Source organism: Ambystoma mexicanum, chromosome 4q, assembly GCF_040938575.1.
Source record: "Ambystoma mexicanum isolate Mex_15411 chromosome 4q, UKY_AmexF1_1, whole genome shotgun sequence".
NCBI lineage: Eukaryota > Metazoa > Chordata > Amphibia > Caudata > Ambystomatidae > Ambystoma > Ambystoma mexicanum.
The window spans coordinates 188,804,579-188,830,141 of record NC_090928.1 but is presented as its reverse complement, the minus strand read 5'-3'; the positions used below and the strand labels follow the sequence as shown (position 1 = coordinate 188,830,141).

General features: G+C 45.1%; 1 protein-coding gene across 2 annotated transcripts in view; it reads right to left on the bottom strand.

The window, feature by feature from the left end:
* SFT2D1 (SFT2 domain containing 1) overlaps window positions 1-25,563 on the bottom strand; it is a 646,168-nt gene that overhangs the window by 35,728 nt on the left and 584,877 nt on the right. For both annotated transcript variants that reach the window (XM_069607711.1, XM_069607710.1), the window contains one exon: window positions 11,057-11,086. In XM_069607711.1, the coding sequence (XP_069463812.1) occupies window positions 11,057-11,086 (30 nt within the window). The remainder of the gene's footprint in view (window positions 1-11,056; window positions 11,087-25,563) is intronic.

Sequence of the window (25,563 nt, the reverse complement as noted above, 5' to 3'; positions counted from 1 at the left end):
AATAAGTAGAGCTAGAGCTAGAAGCCCGGCAGAGTAAAGGGCGGTGCTTTGTTTATTCTCTATGCTGTTTTGCTGCTGTGGCTCCGGTCTGGACTGCAAAATCATTGGAGCATTGAACCACAGCACCTCACCCACGCGACTGCACGCTGTAGAATTGAACTACTTGAACTGCGCCGGTACCGTTGGTACCATTACTGGAAAACAGTGCCTTTGCCTTAAGGCAGAGGAGTAAGCCACGCCCCTCCTGGGACAGGAAACAAAATACAGAGCACAAAGCCCTTGCGGCGTGAAGCCCGGCAGAGTAAAGGCAGGTGCTTTGTTTATTCTCTACGCCGTTTTGCTGCTGTTTGACTCTGGCGGCTCGGGGACTCCTATTGGTGCCAAAATAGATCCATAGATCTGTGGTGCCGAGCAGCAGAGGCAGTCACGCGTCCTCCCCTACATTCTTCTTGCTCTAGGAAAGGAGCCGCTACAAAAAAGATAACTTTGGAGGCAACTCTTAAAACTATCTTGTGACCTGTGTAAAGCCCTTTAGCCTCATTGTTGTTCTCTTGCAATCTACGATGATGTAACACCAAGTGAGACATCAGTAGTACGGCAAGGAGGTGCCTCAGCGGTTATTTTGGAGCCTCATAGAGGCAAAAGATACTGCCCAGAAATTAACACCCCCTTCTTGCAAAACCCCAAGCTTGACACCGGCATCCAGTTCTCACAAACGTACACCAGTGCTTGGCGGAGCCATACTGAGAGCCTAAAGAAGAGCCAATCTACTGGAAGCTCCGTGCCTAGTTAGATTAAAAATCTCCCTCATAAATGAGACTTCGCGGCACCCCCGCTCTGGAGAGTATGCTTGACCAGGATCGTTCCTACCTGGAACAGGTTCAGGGCGAAGGGGAGGGATCTGGGACAGTTGCATCAAATACCCTAGCCCGAACCCCAAAACAGAACGCTCCCATAACGATACACGCTCTTGTTCACAAGAATGCTCAACAATCAGTCAGGGAAGCTGACACATCAACCACATTGAGAAAAGGGTGGAAGCAGGGTTTGGAATACACCATTACAAAAATAATTCAGAGCAGAATTAAAGACCATTTTGCCAGAAAAAGAAATAAAAGTGTAAACGACGCAGAAGATCTGGTAGACCGAGTGTGGCAATCCACAGAATGTATGCAAGAGTGAAGAACTGGCCTCATCCATGCAAATGGATTGCAGAAAAAATATTGCCACAGACTCCAACAACCAAAGTGAGGCGAGCCGGACTATAACGCAAGACTCTTCAGACAGAGCCTCCAAAGGCACACAAGATATTCCTTTACAAGCCAGCAAAAGCACATTGTCGGCATTAAGCTTTGTACTAAACTCCCTGGTCTCAGTATTCGAACTATTAAAAATGGAAGTACAAGGCCAAGCCGGGGTTCTGTTGTAACTAACAAACGAGACAGCTAAAACCAAATCAGCAATGGTGGGCCTGAGCAATGTCATGAATACCATTGCTTTTCTTTTTTTTTTTAACACTTTATTCATGATTTTCAATAAACAGTCAAATCACGTAACAACCAAAATTGAGCTTGAATTATGCACAGTTATAATAACCAATGTGTACAATTAAAAACATGAAATCACAGCTGCATATCTACTATTGATAAACAATAAAGAACCAAGCTCAAATACTATTAAGGTACAACTTGACTTAACAAAACAGACTGAACAACACAGAGACAAGACTAGACAAAAGACAACAAATACATACCCTCACCCCTAACCCCCCCCTTATAATATAAGTCAACATTTTTAAAGCACACCTCAATGTTAACTTGTCAATTTCCATAGAACTCATTAAAAGGACCCCAAATATCTTCATAAACCATTTCCTTGCATTGTTTATAAAACAAACATTTCTCATCTTTCGAAAGAAGAATCATATCATAGAGCCAATCCTCAGCTACAGGCTTTATCCCCGTTTTCCAAACTTTCAAGACCTGCCTAATTGCCACAAGCACACCTTTACAAATCCAGATTCTTTTTATATAATCAATATTGCGGCTGCACGTTATGGATTGCAGGATCACAGACGAAGAATTTCGTGAAAAGAAGGCGTGAAACAAGGGTTTGACTGCTAGGCCGTAAAGACCCCCCGCATATGGAAACTAAGGCACAATCACCATATACATGTGACACGATGGACACAAGATTAGCTTTTGCAAACAGGTCTGGTTCATTTCAAAGTATGCTCAGTCGGCCAACTGGGGTCTAACGTCTCGCAACATGTGTACCCAGACCTCGTGAAACGCAAGAGAGCGAGCAACGCTCAAGCAACAAATATATATACATATTCATGCAATCTTTAGAAGGCAATTCAAACCACCCATAATGTATCTTTCAGGCTAGGGTTCGGTGATTGGCAATCATGACAATTATGACACATTATGACAAGTTTCTATTCAGTCTAAATATACTTATTCTAGCAACAGTTGCAGAGACAGTTTTATGTTATGGAAAACATAAAGCTCTTGTTCAGCAAGGATATCATGTTCGTAAGAGACACATTCCTTCGCACGTTATGTACCCGTTTCTATTCATGAACCAAGAGTCAGACAGTTCTGAGGCCGATCCGCGAAGGAGGACCGCTAAAAGAATATAATTCATGCTTTAACTGCCGATTGTTACACGTTTGTAAGACAGGCCGGCACCTGGGCCGCAGATTAAATGCAGTTTCTGCTTGCCTCCAAGGACTTTGTGATGGAGGAAAAAATGTATTTCTGTATTGTTTGGCATTCCTGTCTGGGTTGATCCTTCAACATGCAGGCTGTGGCCTTGCACCGTGTATGAGCTTGAATCATAGAATACATTTGCAAAGCATTTGTGACAGAAAAGAAAAAAGCAAATGGCGGATATTTTCACAAAATGGATGCCCTCATTTTACATTGATGGTTCTGTGTTTGCGTTGTTTATCACATGATGCGACTGGTTGTCGGCCAACATAATATACATGCTATACATATTATAGGGTAGTTTCTGGACTAACACAACATTGCCCACATTTTCTAACTTCTTAAGGTAGGGAAAAAGGACAATGATACAACGCACAAGCTCTTAAAAGACCTCTTGGTGAACCTATCAAAACCCTCAAACTCCAGACATTTATCCAGTGAAGAGGTTTTAGACAGTAACCTAACATTTGATGATACCCCACTATCCGAATCAATTCTGGAAGAATTCCGGAGATTAGCAAATGTGGTTGTCGACGATGATGTGGTAATCATAAGAAGTCCCTTGGCGAGTGAGGAAAAAACCACGCAAGGAATTATTTCCACTGAAGACACCTGGACCTCAGCATCCTGTCAAAACTACAAAGGAAGAAGGACAAAATGGAAAAAAGGGAGCAGAGTTCGGTCTAGAACACCTCTGCCACAGGCAAGAAAAACACAGACAAAAAAACAGAAAAATCAATGTGTAAAGAACACAGGAGCAAATTTGTTCTTGAAAAACCGGTCACTGCCTGCGGAAATCAAGACCACTGTAGCTAGCCCCTCTGTCATCCCACCCTCAGAACCTGCCCAGAGTATGGACGACAACCAAATAAGGCCAAAAGAGCCCTCCTTGAAAAAAACCTGTGAAGAAGAGATCCCATACGAGACAAATCACAGGCCCAAAAGAAAATAAGATACACAGCTCAAGCATCGGCCTGCAAACTGACCCAGTGAAGTCCCCCCTAAAGACTGCGAGCAAGCAAAACTTTGGAAAAGGACAAGTCAGTATTAAAATAGCCCCAATATTCTTCAAAACCGAACAAAACAGGGTCCAAAAAAACCCTGCAGATCTTGAAATTGTAAAAAAGCCCACCCAGACAAAATCGTACACGTTTGAGAGGAGGCACCTAAAGAGATCATGCCTAGTGCAAAGGGCACATGAAACGGCCTGGGAAAATGCAGACATCTGGAGCCAATAAGCTACAGGAGCCTCATGGAAGAGCCAGAAGCAACACCTATAATAGAGCTGGCTGATAACAAGGAAATAGAAGTGACCGACTACATGATTCCAAAAGTATCGTTAAGGTTAACCGACCACAATAAAAACAAAAAAAAATCAAAATATGTACTCATTTGCAAATGAGCATATCGAATACGTGAAATTTCCTTATAAAAAGGACCAATACTTTGTGGAAATTGGACTAAAGTCACGAAGAGTGCAGCAAGCGCTATTTAACAACAGGAATGATTTGGGCCGTGCAGGCCTCATGGTATACAAAGCCATGGAAGAAGATAAACCAGACGGCACCCCAAATACGAGAAGCCTGGCAGAAAGAGAAGGCACTAAGAAAGGGGGAAACGCTGGAGAAACACAATTGTCGGACCCAAGCTCAGCCTCAGGCTCAGGCTCAAGCATAAATGGAAATCTTATGTCAAAACTCCGAGATAATTTCCCAAATATTTGTAAAACTAGGAGCGTAGGAAAACTGTCTTTCGGCAAAGAGGCCTGAAGCTGGTATGCTGAACACACAAGGCCCCCGGCTTCCTGAAAAGGAAAAAATTGAAAGAGCACCTTTTTGGGCTAAGTGACATTTTACTACTTCAGGAAACATGGCTAGCAAATTCAATTGAGATCGAGGGCTTCTCAATTCAAAATCTGCGAGCATCCCAAAAAGCCAAAGGGAGACCAGCAGGGGGGGAGGCAGATGGGCTAATAATTGCCCTCAAAACTCTATTGTTAAAACAATCATTCCATAATGTAATAAAATAATGGGAATACAAGTCTGTAAAATAGAAATGAAAATAGACATACAGTATGCTGAAGTTGCAATTATTAACATCTATTGGAACCCAGCCAGCTCAAGACTACAGCATTTCTTAGAACTGGATTCCTTACTAACAAAGGTGAAGTCTGAGTATGATGGAATAAACATTCTTTTAGCAGGTGATTTAAACACAGACTGCATCCTCAATGAGTGTTGCAAGGCCAGTATAACAGGTAGGAAACCGTAAAAAAAAAAGCCAACTGTGGCTGGACTTCCTGACCACTTGGGATCTTGAGATGCTTCAAGGAAAGACCACGGAAGGCGAACCTGGAGCCGGGGCAAATCAACATCCACTTTGGACTACATCTTTGTGTCCTAGGGACTGTCCTGCCTTCATTTTAACCTAAACATAAAACATGATGGCGGGAGCGACCATGCAAGACTGGAACTATCCTTTCCTGATATGCCAAGCTTTCGATACATTAAGAATGGGCAAGAACTGAGGGTCCCAAACGAAAATTGAGAGTGGCAAAATGCAAGCAAGGGGCGAAAACCCTAAATAAGCTACTAGAAGAAATACCGAGCTTAACCTGGAGAGAAGAATCTCATCCACAGAAATTCGGAAAGTTCATCTGGTCTGTACATCCACCAAGTAAGATAGGTGGTTTTAGAAAACAACAACACCTCCACATCTTCAATGAAGAATCCCAAATGAAAAAGAGGGAACTTAGACGCACATTGCGTTATATAAAAGAAAAGTATTGTGCCTCTACTAAGCTTTTGTATAAACTAAAAAAAGCAAAGCAGACCTATAGGAATTGGTCAAAAAAATCAAAAACAGCAATGGATGCAACAAGATGGATAACAAAGGTTACATCTATTAAATGCAAATAATTCCAAAAACTTTTGGGCAGTGCTGGGTCAACTAGAGTCGGGGTTTAACAGCTGCCTGTGTAAACTAGTCCCAGAACCAAAATGGGTGAACATCTATCAGAAAACTTAAAACCTTCAGGGTCAACAGAATTTAGTATGACCACGGATCCCCCTTGGCTCCTTTCATTCGATGAACACGATATTTTCGAAAAAATATCTAATTCATCCACATCTAAAGCTACCACTCCAAACAGCCTGACCTATCAGGTCTTAAGAAACAATCCAAAACTCTGGGCCAAGATACTAAACCATCTCTTTCGAGAAATTTTAAAGACAAGGATTTTTCCTGCTTCGTGGAAGAACGCACTTGTTATTCCATTTTTCAAGGGGGACGATCGGCTAAGCCCGGCAAACAATCGCCCAATCGCCCTCCTTGACTTCGATAGCAAACTCTTTATGCAGCTACTTCTAAGCGAGCTATCACACTGGGTGGACTCATGGCAGATCCTATTACACCATCAAACAGGCTTTAGAAAGGGGCTGTCCACAAACCTCAATGGTCTAATCTTAAATTTGGTCAGCGAAAAAACAAAGGAGAAAGAGGATACCCAACTCTTTGGGGCTTGGGTAGATCTATCCAAAGCGTTCGATCATGTGGATAGATCTTTACTCTGGTGAAAATTAAACAGCTGGGGGATCCCAGACTCCTTGTTAGCAATGCTAATTGAGCTACACAAGAAAATCACCATAAGATTGCGGCTGGACGAACAGGGACACCTGTTGGATTTAATACACGTTTTCAGAGGGGTTAGGCAAGGTTGCCTGGGAGCACAATTGTTCTTCAACCTTTTATCATCAGGTCTGGTAGATTTTCTGTTTTCGTCGGCGTTGGCCAGTCCAGTGATTAATGGGAGGAGGATTCACTGGCTGGCCTACGCTGACGATAGTTCTATTGGACAGATCTGCAGTTGGACTTTAACGTCTCTTAAATAAACTTGGGGAATATGCCAGCTTAAATGGGCTTTCAACCAACCCCCAGAAATCCAGAAATCCAGAAATCCAAAAATCCAAAATCCTAATATTCAAACAGCCGAAAAAGAAAATTGAATTTGGAAATTGGGTTCTGGACGGGAAAGTCATCCCCTGTGTGGAAGAACTCATTTATCTGGGCTATGAGATATTTGCCTCCCCTGCTAACAACAAAGTCAATACGGCAATAATGGGGAAAGCCGCACAAATAATACCGCAAATGAAAAAACTGAATACAAAGTTTTGCAAATTTTCCATTCTACCGCAGATCAAATTTTATATGGCCAAAGCAGTCCCAGTCCTACTCTACGGCCTGGAAGCAAAACCCCTACTATGGCATACAAACTGGAACAAAGTGGAGGGTCTTCTTTGGGAAAAAAAAAACAAACTCTGGCCCTCCTGATGTGCACCCCAATTTCAAGTCTTCCCTTTGAACTGGGTGTTTCTCTTGGGTGTCGAGCAGACTGGAAACTCATCACATTATCTATTTCGATGTGAATGAGCATCTTAAAAACTCGAGATCTCGGATACTCGTCAGCCTGGAGAAGAAAACAAGAGGAATTCTGATCGGGCTCGATCTGAACCTGGAAACTCTAGTGTCAAATCCTTTGAAAGTGAAAAGTTCACTAGAAACAAGCGCCTGGATTGACACAAATCGCCGGCGTATGATCCCTCAAACCTCGTAACTTACTACTAAAGGTGGAAAAAAAAGTTAGGTTTCCTCCCTCCTTATCTACAAAAATTCCCAGATAAAACCGCGAGAAATAACTCGAGACTCGGGCTAAATGTAGACCACACCAGGGAAATTTTGGCAAGAAGAAACCAGGGGGACCAGGCAAAAAAACTCTGCAGACAATGCAAATCTCCTAGTAAACAATCCCTAAGACACTTATTAATGGAGTACAAAGGCACTTGGGAAGCTAGACTGCTGTTGTTCAGGAGATTTGTGGCCAAAGAGGAGGGCCCAATATCAGAGTTTTTTTGGGACAGATTGACAGCCTGACATGAAATCATGCTAACTGCAACAATAGTGCAAGTTTTGAAAATAAACTCAATTCTATTGTAAAAGGTAGTTATTTACAACATGAAAGACTGCTGCTTCGATATGATTGGTCCCCCTTGTAGCCTTACAGCCTTTTTCTTTTTTTCCCTTCCTGCTTGTCTTAACATAGATTTTTCCTTTTTTGTGGCTACCTGTAACAATGTTTCTTTTTCTTGTAAAGGTTTTGTTTTTAAAACCAAAACAAATAAAAAAATAATAAAATAAGAAGAGCTAAAGCACTTCTCCTTTTTCTTCCACCCCTCTTTCCCCCCCAACCACCCTGTGCCCTTGCAAGTCGCAAAGCAAACAGAACTAGTGGCAACCCCTTGTTTTTTGCATTGTTTTAAAAATGCTAGTAACGACTGGTTAATTGTGGATTGACAAGATTTCAAATTTGAACATTTTGAATAAAGAGAAACCTGTGATCCACATTTAGGATTGCTAATGAAGATGCCTCAATGGAGGCCAACAAATACAAGAACTCAAATTCTCGCGGTAATTCAATTCAACCTTAATGAGATTGCTAGTAACATGAAAATGCATAAGCAAAGCCATAAGCAGACCGTGTCATTATGTGCATAGGTGTTCAAACCATTTGCTAGGTGTTATCTTACTGTCAGATAGTACCATCATTTGCCAGGCATTACCACTAAAAATGTCAGCGAATGGGGGTAGGGGTTGCAGCATCTACGTAAATGGTGTGACTAACTGGGAAAACTATGGCAATACCAAACACATGGGTATATACCAATGTGTGCAGGTGTTGCCATCATCTGCCAAGTGCAGCCTTAAATGTCCCATTAGTTCCATCACATGCTGGGTAGAGTCCCCAAATGGAAGGTATAGACCAACATGTTCAAATGCTGGCATCATATGCTGTATACTAAGTGCATAAATGGCTCAATATCACCAGAATATTCCTGCTACAGTAACTACATGTAAGGTACAGCCTCATGGGTACTGCCATCATAATAAGTTGCAGACATGAATACCCAATAATGCTACTTTACCTTACCATACGTAAGCAATAGGTGCAATCATATGCCAAGCACAGCCTCCAATTCACCACTAAAGCCATTATATTCAATGCATAGTCTGCATTCATTAACTAAGCTAGAACCTTACATGTTAAAGTGCTTCCTTCATATGCCAAGTGCAGCTTCAAATGCCACACGAATGCAAGCGTTGCCTAGCTAACATATGCATTTTATAGCCATGTATGTGTTGCTGCAGCCAGTGGTCCAGATAAGATTTGGAAGTGGGAGTTTTTTTTACTCTCCGTTTTTTAAGTTGGGAGTAAATTGATTTTTTAGCAAGTAAAAATGTAAGTTGAATTCCCAATGAGTATTTTATAAGGGAATAAAAATGTTTTAACTGGAAAACTGAAATGTTTTTGTACTAATTATTTCTTTGCACCTAGTTTATTCATGCACATTAAAAAGATACACGTTTACGTCTTGCGATCAGGCAGTTATAATAGTTTCTTCCTGTGGTACTACGTGCACTACTGGTCCAAACATATCTTTGGACCTGTGTGGGGGGAAAGCGGGGGCACAAAGTTCTACATGTGTTTCCTATTTTTTGTTGGGATTAAAAGTGGCCGATAGACCACAAATTCTAGTGTGTAGCATAGAAAACCAACTGCACATGTGCAAACATTGTTTGTGAATGGTAAACTGCTTGAGGGGTAAAGGGTGCGGGAGTGAAAATGGAGACATTGTTCTTCAAGAAATACTTCACCGACAAATTAAGAGCATAGGCTAAGACTTTCCACCCCACCACTATGTGCTAAACACGGTTGACAAACTGCTTAGTATTAACTTTCCCTCCTGCAGAAAATTAAGCGCTTCATCTCGGCAAACAACTTCAGATCTGTTGTCCAAGCATTGGTCCTCTCCCACCAGGGTAGTGGCAATGCCATCCTGAAAAGCCTTTCAGCGACAACCCTAGCAACACGGAGAGTAGTCTTAAATGCTACAGCACAACTGAAAGGACTCCACAAATTAGACCACACGGCCCAGACCCTCATCGAACTGCACTGGCTCCCGCCGCAAGCACATATCACTTTCAAATTCGTAAACATATACAAGTCTGCCAGCCTTAAATCCCCAGGCTACCTTGCGGAGAAGCTCAGTATTTCCAAAGGCCTACAACCCACCAAAAGCCAGGACATGTGCAGACTATCTCTGCTGGGACAGGAAGGAAACCACCAGAAGATTGGCTTTCGCTGTCCACACCAGCAGACTCTGGAACTTCCCCCCCATCAATACCAAACCTGCCCCCTCACTTTTACATTTCAGGAATGAGCTAAAGACCCTCCTCTTCAAGGAATGGCTCCCCCTAAACACAAGTCCACACCCATTGCATTCACCAACTACCTGCACCCCAGTTTCCTCCCTTGGTTATTGTAGATCAGTAGCTGCCAAATTGCCTGCCTCCACCCAGGTAGCTCCCTGCTCCGTTTTAAAGATCCCTTGCTGTTTGCTTCCCTCGTTGTGTACTTCCACTTATGACTTGTAAAGGGCTCTGTTGCTTCCCGAAGCTAGGTCTATGCTCAATAATACCCCAATAACAATAATAACTGTACATTGCTGTGTTGCTTTCTAGCTAGACATGTGCTATATGAATCACCCTGCGTAGATCAATGCTGGCTTTTGAGGATACATGGGATATGCATTTGCCAGGCAACAGTTGCTTAAGTGCGTGAGCAGATGGGCACATGATGGCAGGGCCTGGAAATGCCTATTTAAAGCCTATAAAATAGCCCAAACTGTCGACTTTGCTAAGATTTATTTAAATCTTTATTTATGAAATATCACACATCCAAGATTTATTTTTAACAGCAATTAAGGAACAAATGCGGGACACATTGCTTATAAATCAAGTGGCTGAATACTCACTCAGAAAATACATTTTTGTTACACCATAAGCGGATTTACAGCTGCAATAAAGCCATTAACGTTGTCAGACTGCTTCGAAACGATAATGCTATCCTCATAATTGTATGTTATTCTATGATGGGGAGGGATCTGAAGAGGGTGAATTTTGAATGGGGGCGATGGGAATGACCACAGGGCAATCTGCAGTCAATGAGTGGGTAAAAAGCCAAATGCACAGGTTGGCCACGTCATACCGCATCTCCCTCCTATTTCTCCATCCGAACTCAATAGTTTTATCTTCATAGGTGGTGCTTACCACCCAATAGCGAAAACGAAAAAGGCACTGAAAACATGAACTACAGTTCTATGTACCAGAAGGCATCAGCATGTGAACCGACAAATACCACAGCTTTGAATACGAAAATAAAACGTTTCCAAATACAGGCTCTGTATATTGAACAATGCAAGCTTGGTTTGTTTTGTGTCACTACTCACCTTGCAAAAGGAATATAGGAGAGGCTATACCTGAAAAAGAAAAAAGAACTGATGATTAGCATTTGGCTTGAAGGCATGGTTAGTTGATGAGGTTTACGGTTATAGGAACTAGGCCAATAGTAAAAGAGTAAAAGACGGTTAAGATTTAGGTGTCTGGTTTTACAGACCGTAAGACTACACTCTGAAATGTCAGGTGTTCTGCCAAGAGAGCATACATTGTTCATGTATATGTTGGGTTTGTACATTGGATCCTAATGTGACCGATTTATAAATATCCAACAGTAATTGTAGTAAATTAAACAACAATCTCTTATCGTAGTTCGGAAAATTGGACAAACTCACAAAAAGAAATCAATGTGACTAAAAGAAAAACAAAAAATGCAAATAAAGTCAGTCGGACGTATTAAAGAAAATTGACTTATTCGACTTCTAAAATGTTCATTTTCTTTACACTGTAATAAGAAGCTGCTTACCTGTTACTCTAATTGTACAGCTTGCACCTTGAATACCAAGCCTACCAGTGTCACCTACTGGTTGGTTTTAGAATTTTATTTTAAAAAGGGCCATGTTTCTGGCCACCAACAAGCTATTTGTTGAGTTCAGGGTTTGGCCACAAATGACTCTGACACTCCAGTGAACTGTTAACTTATTTACTTAAGTTTAGGTACACCAAATACAGTTCTTAGAGTCAGGTAAGTAAAAGGGGACATAGGACACCCACCGGCATCCTCTCTCAGGGCTTACATCCTTGCAACTAACAAACCTGGAACTCACTCATAGATAAACATTCTAAGCCCTGCAATTCCATCTCAAGATTCTAGTCACTTGCACCAGATGAATGCAAAGTTAATCACAACACATCTTTCCCCTATAGGGACAACAACAAGAACAGTAAAGTATCGGTGGCAAGATCAATATTTCATCAAAAGATTTGTCCAGTAAAGTCCCACCTGAAAAACAAAAGATTATTCAAAGCATTTCATATATAACCACAACCAACTCCAACAGGTTTAGACCCTGTCACCACTTCAAAATCTATTAACATTAACATCAATGTCCATCTGTGGATTAAAATTAAAAGTCCACCTGTGGAGAGAACATATTAATATGCCTACATAGAACAGCTAATGATGAACACTGTTATCAACTTAATAACTCTAATGAAGATTTAATAAACACTCAAATCCTTAATATCTTATTTCACTCACACATCACCGCATACATGTCTACCAACATATTCCAAAACAATGGCACCAAAGTCTAGGAACAACATTTCCCTTTTTATACAGACAGTGTAATGGACAGTAGTCCGCTCAATGGTTCACCACAACCATTGCACCTTTTCACACATGCAACACATGTAATGGACAGTAGTCCGCTCAACGGTTCACCTCAACCATTGCACCTTTTTACACATGCAACACATGTAATGGACAGTAGTCCGCTCAACGGTTCACCTAAACCATTGCACCTTTTTACACATGCAACACATGTAATGGACAGTAGTCCGCTCAACGGTTCACCTCAACCATTGCACCTTTTTACACATGCAACACATGTAATGGACAGTAGTCCGCTCAACGGTTCACCTCAACCGTTGCACCTTTTTACACATGCAACACATGTAATGGACAGTAGTCCGCCTGTGGAGAGAAATATGTTAAACTACATAACTCAATTAAAGAGAGAGACATGTACCTACAACATCACTCTAATAAACTAATATATATCAGCTCTAGTATCTCAACTCTAATCGCCAGCACCTCTGCATTCTCTCCTACTTCACCATTGCATAGAGAGTAACGGAGGAACACAGAGCTCCCATCCCCATCAAACTTCATAACTGAGTCAGGCCTCCCGCTGCAGCACTCATGCCGAACTCCAGGACTCCACTCAAGCCAACCGCAGCAACCTTCGGTTCCAGTCAAAGGTAAGCGCTGACATCGGATAACTGTCAGTGATCTCAGCTGCCTTCACTATGACCAATAGCTTGTAGCCTTGGCGCAACAGATGTTTGCACAGTCCATGGGCCGCAGGCCCCTCCTAGATCCATTAACAACTTCCAACTCTTCTGAATGTTTGTACAGTCTCAGTTCTCTTAAATGCTTATGAGAGACTGCCACCTTGAACTTCACCATGCCAATGAATGAATGAACCTTGCTGCTCCAATGAACTTCACAGCTCCTTCTAATAACCATAAGTCTCACAGAGCCCACTGCACTTTACAGCAGACCGTTGTACCTTTCAACACTAGAACTTCTTGTCCCCACTGCCCTTTGCAGCACACCCTTGTCACTGAAGTGCCTCTTCACTCCCTATGCAGTGCCTCTTCACTGCCCTGTGCAGCACTTCACTGCCCTCGCAGCGCCTCACCTCTTCACTGCACCATGCAGCACTTCACAGCCTCTGCAGCGACCACTCACTGCATCTTGCAGTGCCTCACTGCCCTTGCAGAATCTCTTCACTGCCTCATGCAGCACCTCTTCACTGCCTCACGCAGCACCTCACTGCCCCTGCAGCGCGTCTTCACTGCCTGTCGCAGCACCTCACTGCCCTTGCAGCACTTCTTCATGCAGCGCCTCACTGCCTCTGTAGCATCTCACTGCCCCTAGCAGCGCTTCACTGTCTCTGCAGCGCCTCTTCACTGCCTGTTGCAGCGCCTAACTGCCCTCGCAGCACCTCCTCATGCAGCGCCTCACTGCCTCTGCAACATCTCATTGCCCATTGTAGCGCCTCACTGCCCTGGCAGAACCTCTCCACTGCCTCATGCAGCACCTTTACATCCATAGCTGCTCTGTTATTCCAGTGCCTTCGTAGCGCCTCTGTCTGGGCCTTTCTTGCCCCCTCTGCCTCTGTAGCACCTCTGTCTGGACCTCAATTGCCCTCACTGCACTTGCAGTGCCTCACAGCCATCCAGCGCTCTTACCTGAGAGAGAATCACTTCTCTTAGGGGGGCGGTGGGTGTCTCTCTTTGGTGCTGTCCCCCCAGCACAGCCAGATTCATCCTCGTCGCCAGTGTTGAGTTCAGGGTTTGGCCACAAATGACTCTGACACTCCAGTGAACTGTTAACTTATTTACTTAAGTTTAGGTACACCAAATACAGTTCTTAGAGTCAGGTAAGTAAAAGGGGACATAGGACACTCACCGGCATCCTCTCTCAGGGCTTACATCCTTGCAACTAACAAACCTGGAACTCACTCATAGATAAACATTCTAAGCCCTGCATTCCATCTCAAGATTCTAGTCACTTGCACCAGATGAATGCAAAGTTAATCACAACACTATTAATAATACCAGGATGATGGCTGTAATCTCAATCGTTTTAACTAGGCCTCCATTTTCAGATTCTTTGGGAACAATATACTTAAGAACAGCTGTTGGAGAGCCAGGTTTTCAACAAATAATGGAGGTGCTGGCAGCTGCACAAAAACCATCAAGAACTGTTCCTAAACAACTCCATGCATGTATCCCCCCAACCTATTCACAAACCCTTTAATCATGCACTTGAACACCCGTCATTTTTTACATATATTATTTATTTTGCCACTTTCTACTCGCGGAAACATGCTTTTCGATTTACCAATATAGTTTGTGAGAGAATATACATTACACAGAGAGCGTTGGAATATCTTTACGAGACGTTTTGAACCATAAATCAAAGCAGAGGGTACAGGACAAAGTCTTCCAGGAAACCAACACTTGTGTTCATAAACGGTTTATCTCACATACATTGCGTTAACCTACACTACATTGGTTCTACTTAAAAGTGCGTTTCTTCCAGTCCAAATTGAAATGAGCACATTGCCATTGGACTTCAATTCTTGCGGCGACAGGAGACAAGTGGTACTAATGAGAGTCGTGTTAATGACTTAGGGACAGGCTTCCTACACAATGTCTAAAGTGAAGATTTGAACTCAGTTACACAGTACATGCTAGGATTCAGCTCTACTGTAGCTCATTTTTCTTTCTTTAACACATCTTTAGAGGTACACATGTCTTCACAGTGGCTGGATTTTAAACATCTGAAAACATGTTAAAAACAGATTCTCTAGCGGGACAGGCTCCAGACAAAACCAATTCAGTGATCATAAAACATGGGTTAATTAAGTGGTGGCACTCTGAACAAATTCCACAGTTTTCCGTTTACCCTATTAACTACTACTACACAAACCTCCAAGTTAAGTTTATCCAAGAAAATAAAGATAAGGAACAAGTTACTTATCTGTAAATATTGTTCTCCAGCATGGGTCTGGCATGGTTTCACATGCTCTTGATTCTTCCCAGTCAGGCTGGGAATCCTCGGTAAATGAAAAAACAGTTTCACTTTCCCTTAAACTTTATTTCTCCTTTAAACTAATCATTGTTCCCTGGGTCATACTGCCCCCATCCAATGACAGCTCTCTTCCAAAGCCCCTCCTCTGGCAGCCATCTTCAGATTTGGTAAGCACGTAAAGTGGCAGTATGACCAAGAAGAGCTGCAGAGGGGTCAGTGGTAGGGGTCACATGTGAACCCATGCCAGACCCATGCTGGAGAACAATAGTTACAGGCAAGTAACTTGTTCCTTCTCCAGCATGTGGCCTGACATGTATTCACATGCTCATGAATAACAAATACACAGCAGTGCAATATTACACAACCACGGGAGGTGGCAAAGCTCAACAGAAGCAATTAACTCTAACTCTTAGTACTGCTTACTCTTAGTAACTCTTAGGACTCCTTCCTGGAGTCCCTTTCGATGCAGTAGAACCTCATGAAGGTGTGCGTGGACCTCCACGTAGGAGTCCTGCAGATGTTCAGCAGGGGCACACCAGACAGGAACGCCATCGTTGCAGGGATCACTCTGGTGGAGTGGGCTCTCGGATGGCCGGGCAGCGGTCGGTTCGCCAACCGATGACAATGCATGATGCAGCCGGAGAGCCACCTTGAATAGAGGTCTTGGACAGAAGCGAAAGTTGTTAGAAGCGTGTGCCAGGCTGGCCTTGGCCAAGGAGAGCAAGTATGGAAGAATTTGCGGGGGCCGTGACCTTCAGCAGGGTAATCTTCTGCGACCAGCACCACATAGCGAGACGCTTCGACTTGTGACCGTAGCACTTCAAAGTTGACGATGCCTTGGCCTTTGCAAGGATCTCTGGAGTTCACAGGCAACTCTTATCCACCAAACTCCAGGACTGCAGGACTGCAGGAGCCAAGCCCTCAGGTGTAGCGATCCTGGGTCGCAATGCAGGATTGCGCCTTCTTCTCTGGTTAGAAGATTCAGAACAACCGGCAGCTTGATCAAGGGAGACGCAGAGAGACAGACGGTCCGGATACCAAATTTGCCTCAGCCACGCTGGGGCGATGAGTATCATCCTGCATTGGCACTGTCTTAAGTGTGTTGGTAACTTCGCAGGAGAGGCAACAGAGGAAAAGTGTACAGGAACAGGCCTTCGCACGGGAAGGAAAATGTGTCCCCCATGCTCCTAGATTGGTGGAATCTGCTGGCAAACGTCTCGTATTTGGAGTGCCGCCGTCGCAAACAGATCGATCTCGGGCATGCCCCAATTGATGAGGATGCGGTTGTCATGACCCTTGCCCCTGGCCCTCACTGGCAAGTCAGCATTCCAGTTAGGGCCAGGTCAAAGGCCTTAAAACCTCATCCAAGACTCTCTTGGAGTCAGTCCTGGCGCCTTTGGTGCCTGGCTCATAACCATCATGAAGACCAACATTAGAATGGGACTATTTACTTGGGACTATTTAACTTGGGGGGGGGAGGTTAAGGGGGGGGTTCAGCCAACATGGAGGCACACACATAGCTCAGTTACAAGGAACTGAGCTATGCGGTCTAGTTTTTTGGGTGTGGCAGGCCTGGGACTACTTTACCTGGACTACTTTGGGTTTTGCAGGCCTGGGACTATTTTACCTGGACTACTTTACCTGAGACTATTTAAACCACACCCAAACAGCAGAACATGCTTTGCGTTATTCTGCTGTGGGCAGTGTAACGCTCACCGTGTCCAGTTCTTTGATGCCAGCTTACCTGAAACCAAGGACCTGCAGAGAGAGAGAAAGAACACTACGAAACTTACCTGGAAGAGTATCCTGTCTTCAATCCATCGCCAACTTCAGTTCCACTCACCTGACGGTACAAACTCCATCATCCGGCACTGCATGTATCCTGGAATACCATAACCTGGAAAGAGGAGAAAGAAAGACAGCATTAGTAAGCGTTTACTCACGTTTTCTTCCGAATGAAGAAAGCCACACAATTCTTACCTGGGTAGTCCCCCCCTGGTCATTATCATTGCTGGAACATTACGGCGCTCGGCGAGGAACATCGCAACCTGCAAGGAGAGAAGAGACACAGGTTAGCAATCTAAAAGGCGAAACGGTGCCACGCATTACTCACCGGACAGCATTGCGCACACTGCGCTTTCTCCTACCAAACTGCATGACAACTCCAAAATACCTTTCCATACCTAAAAGGAAAGAAGCATGACATTATTATTCGAACTAAGAGGAACATAAGAACTGCATATAAAGACTGTAAAGCAGCAAACCAACGGAGTCGCAGCAGGCCTGGATTCCCACAGGGGGGGGCTTGCACCAGTGAAGTAACTTGGTCGCTGCTCGCCCCCCACATCGACACGCCCCTGCCACGAGGAGCAGGACGGAGAATCTACCTTCTACAATATTAAGGTGAGGAGAGCGCCCAAGGGGGAGGAAGGAGTTGAGGCCAAGGGAGAGGAGAAAAAGAATCTGGTATTGAATCCAGCTCTCCTATATTGCAGACCCATCTTTAACCAGAGGCCTTACTAAGGGACCGGGAGAGGGTTCGAGAGTGCAAATCATCCAACCAGGGCTGGGTGGCGTCCCTGTGGATACCAGGTGAGCGTAACAGCGGTCCACCTGGTCCTGCCGAAGTTCCCACACGTGTTAGGAGCACAACTACCTGCTGAGGGAGTCTGCAATGGTGTTCTTGACTCCTGCTAGGCGAAGAGGAACAAGGAACATCTCTTGTCCGACGGCCGAGCTCCACAAGTTCTGCGCTTCCTTGGAGTGCTGGGGATCGAGTGCCCCCGTTTCTTGATGTAGAACATTGTTCTGGTGTTGTCCGTGAAGACCTGCACCACCTTCACAGACGGAAGGAATAACATAAGGGCCCAGAACACTGCCCGTAGCTCCAGGATGTTTATATGGAGATCCTTCTCCTCCGGCAGCCACATGCCTCTGGCGTGCAGACGTCCAGTGTGTGCTCCCCAGCCTTCCAGGAAAACATCTATGGTGACCATCTCCTGGTATGGAGGGTTTTGAAACCCTGTGCTTCGGGTGATGTTGGAGCGGCCACACCACCACCACCTTATCGCCTGACAGAACCCGTCGTCCAGTGTGATCCTGTCCACAAACCTTCCGGACACCTGTATCCAGCGAGCGTTGAGGGACTCCTGAAGAGGTTGCATCTGCAACCTGCAGACCCGTATTAGGTTGATGCAGGACTTCATGATGAGCAACGACTGGATGGTTCGCACCATGGCCGTCTTAATCGACAACAGTCGCTGCACCTTCCCTTGAATGGCTGTTACCCTCTCCTCCGAGGGCAACGCCAGGCAGGACACTGCATTGAGTCTGGCCCCTAGGAACAGCACGTTTTGCAATGGTGTCAAGCAGGTCTTCAGCTAGTTAATAGAATCCCAGATACGTCAGTAACTGGACAGTCACCTCTGTGTGCCCGACGGGCACCTCCCGTGAGTGGGTCCGGGTGAGCCAGTCATCGAGATACGGGTGTACGTGTATACCCCGTAGACGTAGATGGGCTGCCACCGGTACCAGGCATTTTGTGAACACTCTGGGGGATGACTTCAGTCCGAAAGGTAGGGCCTTGAACTGGTACAGCTGGCCCTGCACTACGAAGCGCAGAAACCTTCAATGTGTTTTGTGAATGGGCACATGGAAATTGGCGTCCTCTAGGTCAAGCGATGCTAAGAAGTCTACTTCCTCCAGTTGGCTGAGCAAGTGCTGCAACATGACCATCCTGAACTTTCTGGACTTTAAGTACTTGAGACATCTTAGATCTAGGATGGGCCTCCAGCCACAGTCTTTTTTTACAAGAAAGTATCTGGAATAGACTCCAGAGCCGCTGAGTCGTTGGGGAACAAGCTCTATCGCCCCTTTCCGCAGCATGGCCCATACCTCTTTCAGGAGCTGGGGGTGTGCTGCTGCCACGGCCACCTGCGTTGAAACTCCATGGGCGAGAGCATCCAGCACCCATTTGTCGGTGTTGATCTTCCATTCGCAGACGAACAACATCAGCCGGCCGCCCACAGGGGTGTACGTGTGGTGGCCAGACGCCCCGGCCGGTTCAGACCCGTTACTGGGCCGGCATCCAGCCATACAGGTGACGGCAACGCTGCCCTCTGCTACTGTAGACTTGGGAACATCCTCTGTAGGCTTCCTGGCTCGTGGATCTGGAAGGCTGACAATACGAAGAGGAGAAACCTTTGGAAGATCTGACAGACTTATCCCTGGAGGATCGAAAAAAGAGAGCGCTGCTGTGAGTACCCAAGAAACAGGCCGTCTCAGTGTTCGCCTTGATGGCCTGGAGGGACTCGTCGTTGACCTTCCTGTGGGATATATTGACCCACTCAACAGTATTTCTCCACATCACCAAGCGGCATTTGCGCAGATACAGCAAAATGGCTGTGCTGGCTCTTGTGAGCGCCATGGCCTCAAAACTGCGTTTTGCAGCAACAAAAAGATGGCTGCACCCTCCTGCCAAGTACACATCAGGCAGGATGGAACCAGGGGACACACTGAAGGAGCGAGCCAGTGTGTTCTGACACATACAAATGGAATAAAGTGAAAAGGCAGCACTGCTTTGCTGAAACCCCACAATCCCCATTGAAAAGGAAACTCTTCCACCTTAAATGCTGCTTTGACGCTAATTCCATCTGTGCTTTCTTAAACCACCGTGATTAATAGGCCCCTGCCATGCACATTCACATCCCCATTGTGCTTCAGCAAAACCAAAATGACCCCTGAATGACAGGCCCTGTTAAGCCAAATCTGGAAAAAAAGGCCCAAGAAACTTCACTTTCTGCCGTGCACGGGAAACACTTTATTTTGTGCTATAAAGTGTCAAAGGAATGGACCCTGAAAAAAAAAATCATAGCTCTGTGCACATGTCCATTCCAGCATAACCCTTGCCTTGTAGAGACTGTTGTGTACAAGAGAAAATAACTATGACTGCAGAGCACTGTGGGAATCTGATGGGGATGAAAAACTGAATTTAAAAGAAATGCCAGCTTTTCACCACACATAAAAATGGGCTTTGCAGACACAGGAGAAAAATGCCAGTTTTAAAAAGTACAACTGTTGAATGAAAGCCTACCCTTATCTAGCAATGTGAAGGGGATTGTGAAAATACAATGAAGGAAATGGTTCTATTTAGCAGATTATCTTACAATTCAGAGCCAAAATAAAAACATTTAATTCAAACTTCAGTGGCGGCTGGGGGGGAGGGGGGATGTCGGCTAAAGAAAAAAATAGGTTTCGGCGGAGAGGATGACAAACAAAAAGGGCCTCTCAGTAGATACTAACACCTCTGTGGTAATTACTAGGTTGGAAAGAATCTAGTCTAGGCTGACTCCACTGACAATCGGATTACCAGGACAAGGAGATGTGAAACGAAAGTCACACGTCTGTGCGATTTCTACAGGAGGCTTCAGAGGAGATCTCTATGACGACCCTCCCCTTCAGAGGGGGTAGCTTGGAAGCTATTCCGAAATATGGGGGACAAAGGACTGACATTTGTTTCCAAAGACTATTTATGAATAAAAATGTAAAGACGTTTATTTCTGCAGCAAGACTTTGTAGAAATGTAAAAATGTTGCAGTTTAAAAGTAATTTCATGGCCTTTCATTAAAGACATGGTAGAATTCACTGACCCTTTGAGAATAGGAATGGCAAAGAATCCGGTATTAAAAGGGAAGTATCCATGATGCCAATGCGAATTTTCATATTTACATCCCTTATGATGATCCACACACATGTACAAAGTTATGGAATTTTAGGCCGAACATTTCACACTGAAAAGCCTGAAAAACTGGTAGAAGGCTGAAACAATGTCTCACAAACTGGAGGATTGGACTGCTATGTGCTGCATAAAATATGCAACCTGTTTATGTAATTTGTTTAGATGTTTCCACTGTATAAAGGTGCCATTTAGGGCAAAACTGGATTTTAGTTAAAGTAATTGTGGGAGGTTTTGGACATTGTAAAACCTACATCATAAATCTGACATCATTCCCTTGAAATCCAACCAGCTGAGAACGAGGCGAAGACTAGAGCCCGGACCAATCCAGTAGTTTAGATGTGTGCTTAGCTAAACCTGCCGAGCCATATACTTTGATGTCACTGTGCATTATAAATAAGAGTCCCTGACAAGACTCCACACACACACTCTTCCTGAAGTTCCTGTGCTGCGTTCCTGTTCCATTCATCATACAGATTCCAGAAACCCAACTACAAGGCCAAAGCATTACTGACCCTACTCCAGGCAATGCCCACTGTAAAACCTAAGCATTGCCGATTCCTACTCCAGCAAGATTATTGATCCAGAAAAATCCACTAAAATCCCAAATAACCAAAAGGGGACAGCTGTAGTACCTTTTGCATCCTGAACCAGCCTGGCTTGCTAACTAAATGCATGCCTGCTGCCATCCAGCTGACCTTGAGTATCCAGTGACCAGAATTGCCGGTCCAGACTTGCCCTCCTGTGACCGGAACTGTTGACGGTCCAAAAATCCCAAACTAAAAGTGGACGGAGTATAAATCACCACCCCATAGAAATCCATAGTATATCTGGTCTTGCCTTTATCCTTATCCCACTCTCTAAGCCATCCTAGACCTTATCCTGATAACTTGTAAACTGTCAGAATTATCCGTGCAACCCTGCCCTTGAATTCTAGTGCTAGCGCCATTTCTCTTTTCAATTTTTGTCTTGTGTAATCCTATGCCATCAGTCATATTTTGAGTGATCGGACTGGTTTCCGCCAAGGTTCGGCGCTGGGGTGAGAGGGTTGAACTCGCAAATCAACCTTGGATCTTACTGTATCCATCTTTGGTGGCCTAGCCTAAACACTCTAGTGTAAAGTAAAACAGTTCTTGTCACAACTGATTTCCTTTCCTATTTCACAGATTCATTTTTCTCAAAGCGCACCTTTTTATATCTTGCATAACTCATCCAATTTACCAGCTAGAGACGTACTTTCACTTCCAGAATATCCCTGTGATATACCTCTATTTCCCAGCCCAAAACCCGCACTCCAAATCATGATCCCACCTGTTTTTAGTATAAACCGTTTGGGTAATTTCAGGTGGGAAATGAAAAATGTGCAAAGTTTCCAACGTGTCATTTTGCTGCAATCTGTTTTAAACTTTACACTCATTTTTTAACTGTATGTTCTTGGTAATCCATTCTTTGTGATTATTAGTGTCTTTGCATTGTTGCTTTAGTGAGGAATTATATTTGCTTCAAGGTTTTTAACACAGATTCATTATTTATTTGTCCATTTCCGAGTGTCATTTCATAACATTGCAAGGGGTTTAAAAACGTTTTTCTCTCTTATTTGGGATGGGAAGGTCAGATTTGGATTCTGTCTCCTGTTTCTTATTCCTGATTACCTGCTGCTTCCGTTTACTCAGAATTGATTATTTGTGGGTGCAGGTAACATTGCAGGGGGAAATCCTAACTTGGGTGCTATCTTTCCTAAACCAAAAAGTGTTCCTATTCCGCTGTGCTGTGTATATGTTCCACTAGAAGGTTAAACCCCGTCCATTGCTCACATTCTCATTGTTATCATCACCCCATTGTTGATTGCTGCCCCATATTAAAAAGTGTGATTTCTTTTGAATTTTAAAATAAATAAAATATTGTATTTTACCAACCAGCCTGGTACATGATCCATTGTGACCCTGGTATTTGAAAAGGTGGTGTGATATGAGTGGTGTACCATCTCAATATTGAATCTATATAATACAAAGAGATAAGCATTTCGGTCGTGCACTGCATACTAGGCCGAGCCCAAGGTGTGTGTCGCCTGATTGAAATCCTTAAAATTCCAGAACAAGTTCTCCCAGTCGAAGGGCATGCGCAACACCTTTGCCCAGAATTCCTGCTGGAAATTCGTGGCCTTCATCAAGCCTTGTCGATAAAGACAGACACCGTTCCCAATCTGCCGGAACCTCGTGTGGGCAACGTCCCAACGCGACTGTAATGGCGTGATCAGACGCAACTTCCCCCTCCTGTAAAAGAGGGATAGCCTCCATCCGCTTATCGTCTGGGAGGAAATCCGAAGTAGGGCCCAGCTTGTACCACAGCTCCCCGTCGTACCTGCCTCGGATCGCCAGTGCGTTGGCCACCTTGATAGTGGACAGTGCAGTGTAAATTACCTTCCTTCCCATGGCGCGTCAAACCTCTTCCCCTTGCTGTCCGGAGGGACTGAAGACCATGGGGACGGGTTAGCCGACTGTTTCCTTGCGGCCGCCGATACCATCCAGTCTGACGATGGCTGCGACCTCAGGCACTTGGGTGCGAAGTCCGGCACCCAATACTTCTTCAGCCTACCCAGTTTGGCTGGAGCTGTGCAAGGGTTCTTCATGGGGACAGGCCCTCTTCCCACACATCGACCAGAAGGGGCACCGCCATGATTGTCTTCCTTCTGGCTTTGCGCCTCCGGTATAAGAAACCCTCCTTCCTGGTTTCTTCAGGCACAAGCCGAAAAAGCTCAGCGGCTCTGGCGATCATTGAGTGGTACGACCCCACCTCATCTGATGGGGACACCCTAAGTGGCGCATCCAAATGGGCAGACTTTCTGGCTGCTGCAACAATATCCTTGTCCGAAGTCGTGGCTGTATCAGTCCCCGTACCTGGGTCTGCTGGGGGAGAAGGGGCTTGGCGCAGATGCAGAGGCTGAAATGTGGGGCGCCAGATGACGCTTCCTCCTCTTTGTTGAAGGGTGAATGGAGGCCTGAGGGACCACTGGAATCGGGACCGGTGGCATCCTCTTCTGAATCCCCAACACCAAGGTATGAAGGGTCGATTGAATGTCCAGAGACGCATCCCTTGGCTGAGCTGGTGGAATCGGCAAACTAGGCTCCGCGCCGTCCTCTTCCACGTCCTCCTGGATCGTGTGCAAGGACTCCTGGTCCTCGTCTGTGAACGAGCCCTCCTGTGGCTTGAGCCACAGCCTGGGAGGGCTGTTTCTAAGGGCCTACTCACCCCCTTTGCCACCCCCTGTGGGGCTTGAACCGTTGCCTGAGCCGGTTTCCCTCCTTCTGGCGTGCTAGCAGACTTTGCCAATGTCACTCAGTGGTGTCAAGCCTTGGGGGCAAGGATACCTTCTGTGCTGCAGGGGCTACCTTCACAGGGTCAGCTCCCTTAGTCATGAGAGCAGCTGCCACCAACTATCGTTGAAGTCTTAGTCTGCACCGATTGGGCCTGCTTGGGCAGTTCGGCTGCCGCCTTCTCCTCCGTCTGCGGCTACTCAGACTTCTCCCGCATTTTAGACAGGTTAGATTTACTTTTTGAGGAGGAGCTTGATTGCCAGCTGGCAATGGAGGTGGACAGATGTCAATCGCGCTCTATGCACCTTCAGACTCGCTTCCGCGGCGACCCCGATGTACTCGGACTTGCGGTTCTTGGACTTGTCTTGGGCCCCCATGGATGAGACGCCCTCAAAGGACTTAGAAGACTGCTCCTCGGACTGGGCAGTCCTGGGTGAGGCATGACCCTGCTTGGGGCATGGGGTAGAGGCTTTGGCGTTAAGCCATGCTGCTAGTTTACTGTGCCCGCCCCTCGTCTTCTTGGAGAACCCCAGGCAAATCTCTCACTCCACCTCCTTATGGTCCGGGTGTAAGCAGTAGAGGCATTGTAGGCGTTTGTCTTCCACAAACACATTCCGTAGCCCGCACTTTCTGCCGGGCTTGAAGAGGTGCCTTCCCTCCTCCTCCTCCTTCTCCACCATGGTCGGACGGGGCGAAGTAGGCCTGATGGCCTTCTGGAAACTTCGACAAACTTTGCCCTTGAAGGACGCCGAATTTCACCAACAACGGATCCCTGCTGCCGGCAGATGGAAAAAGGAGCACACAGGCTCTTTTCAGAAGAAAAAAATAAATAAATAAATAAATCGAACCTTTATCAGTCGAAAACATGAAAACATTTAGAAGTAGCTCGCAGAGCAAACTCGAGAAATCCAAACACTGAAGCGTGCAGTAAAAATCTGAAGATGACTGCCAGAGGAGGGGCATCCGGAGAGGGCTGTCATTGGATGGGAGAAGTATGACCCAGAGCACAGTGATTGTTTTAATGGAGAAATACAGTTTGTAAGTGAAACAGTTTCTTTTATCGAGGATTCCCAGCCTGACGGGGAATATTCAGGAGAATGTGAATCCATGCCAGACCACATGCTGGAGAACATTACCAATATGCAAGTCCTGTGTACACATTGTCTTCAAGACTTACCAACTGCT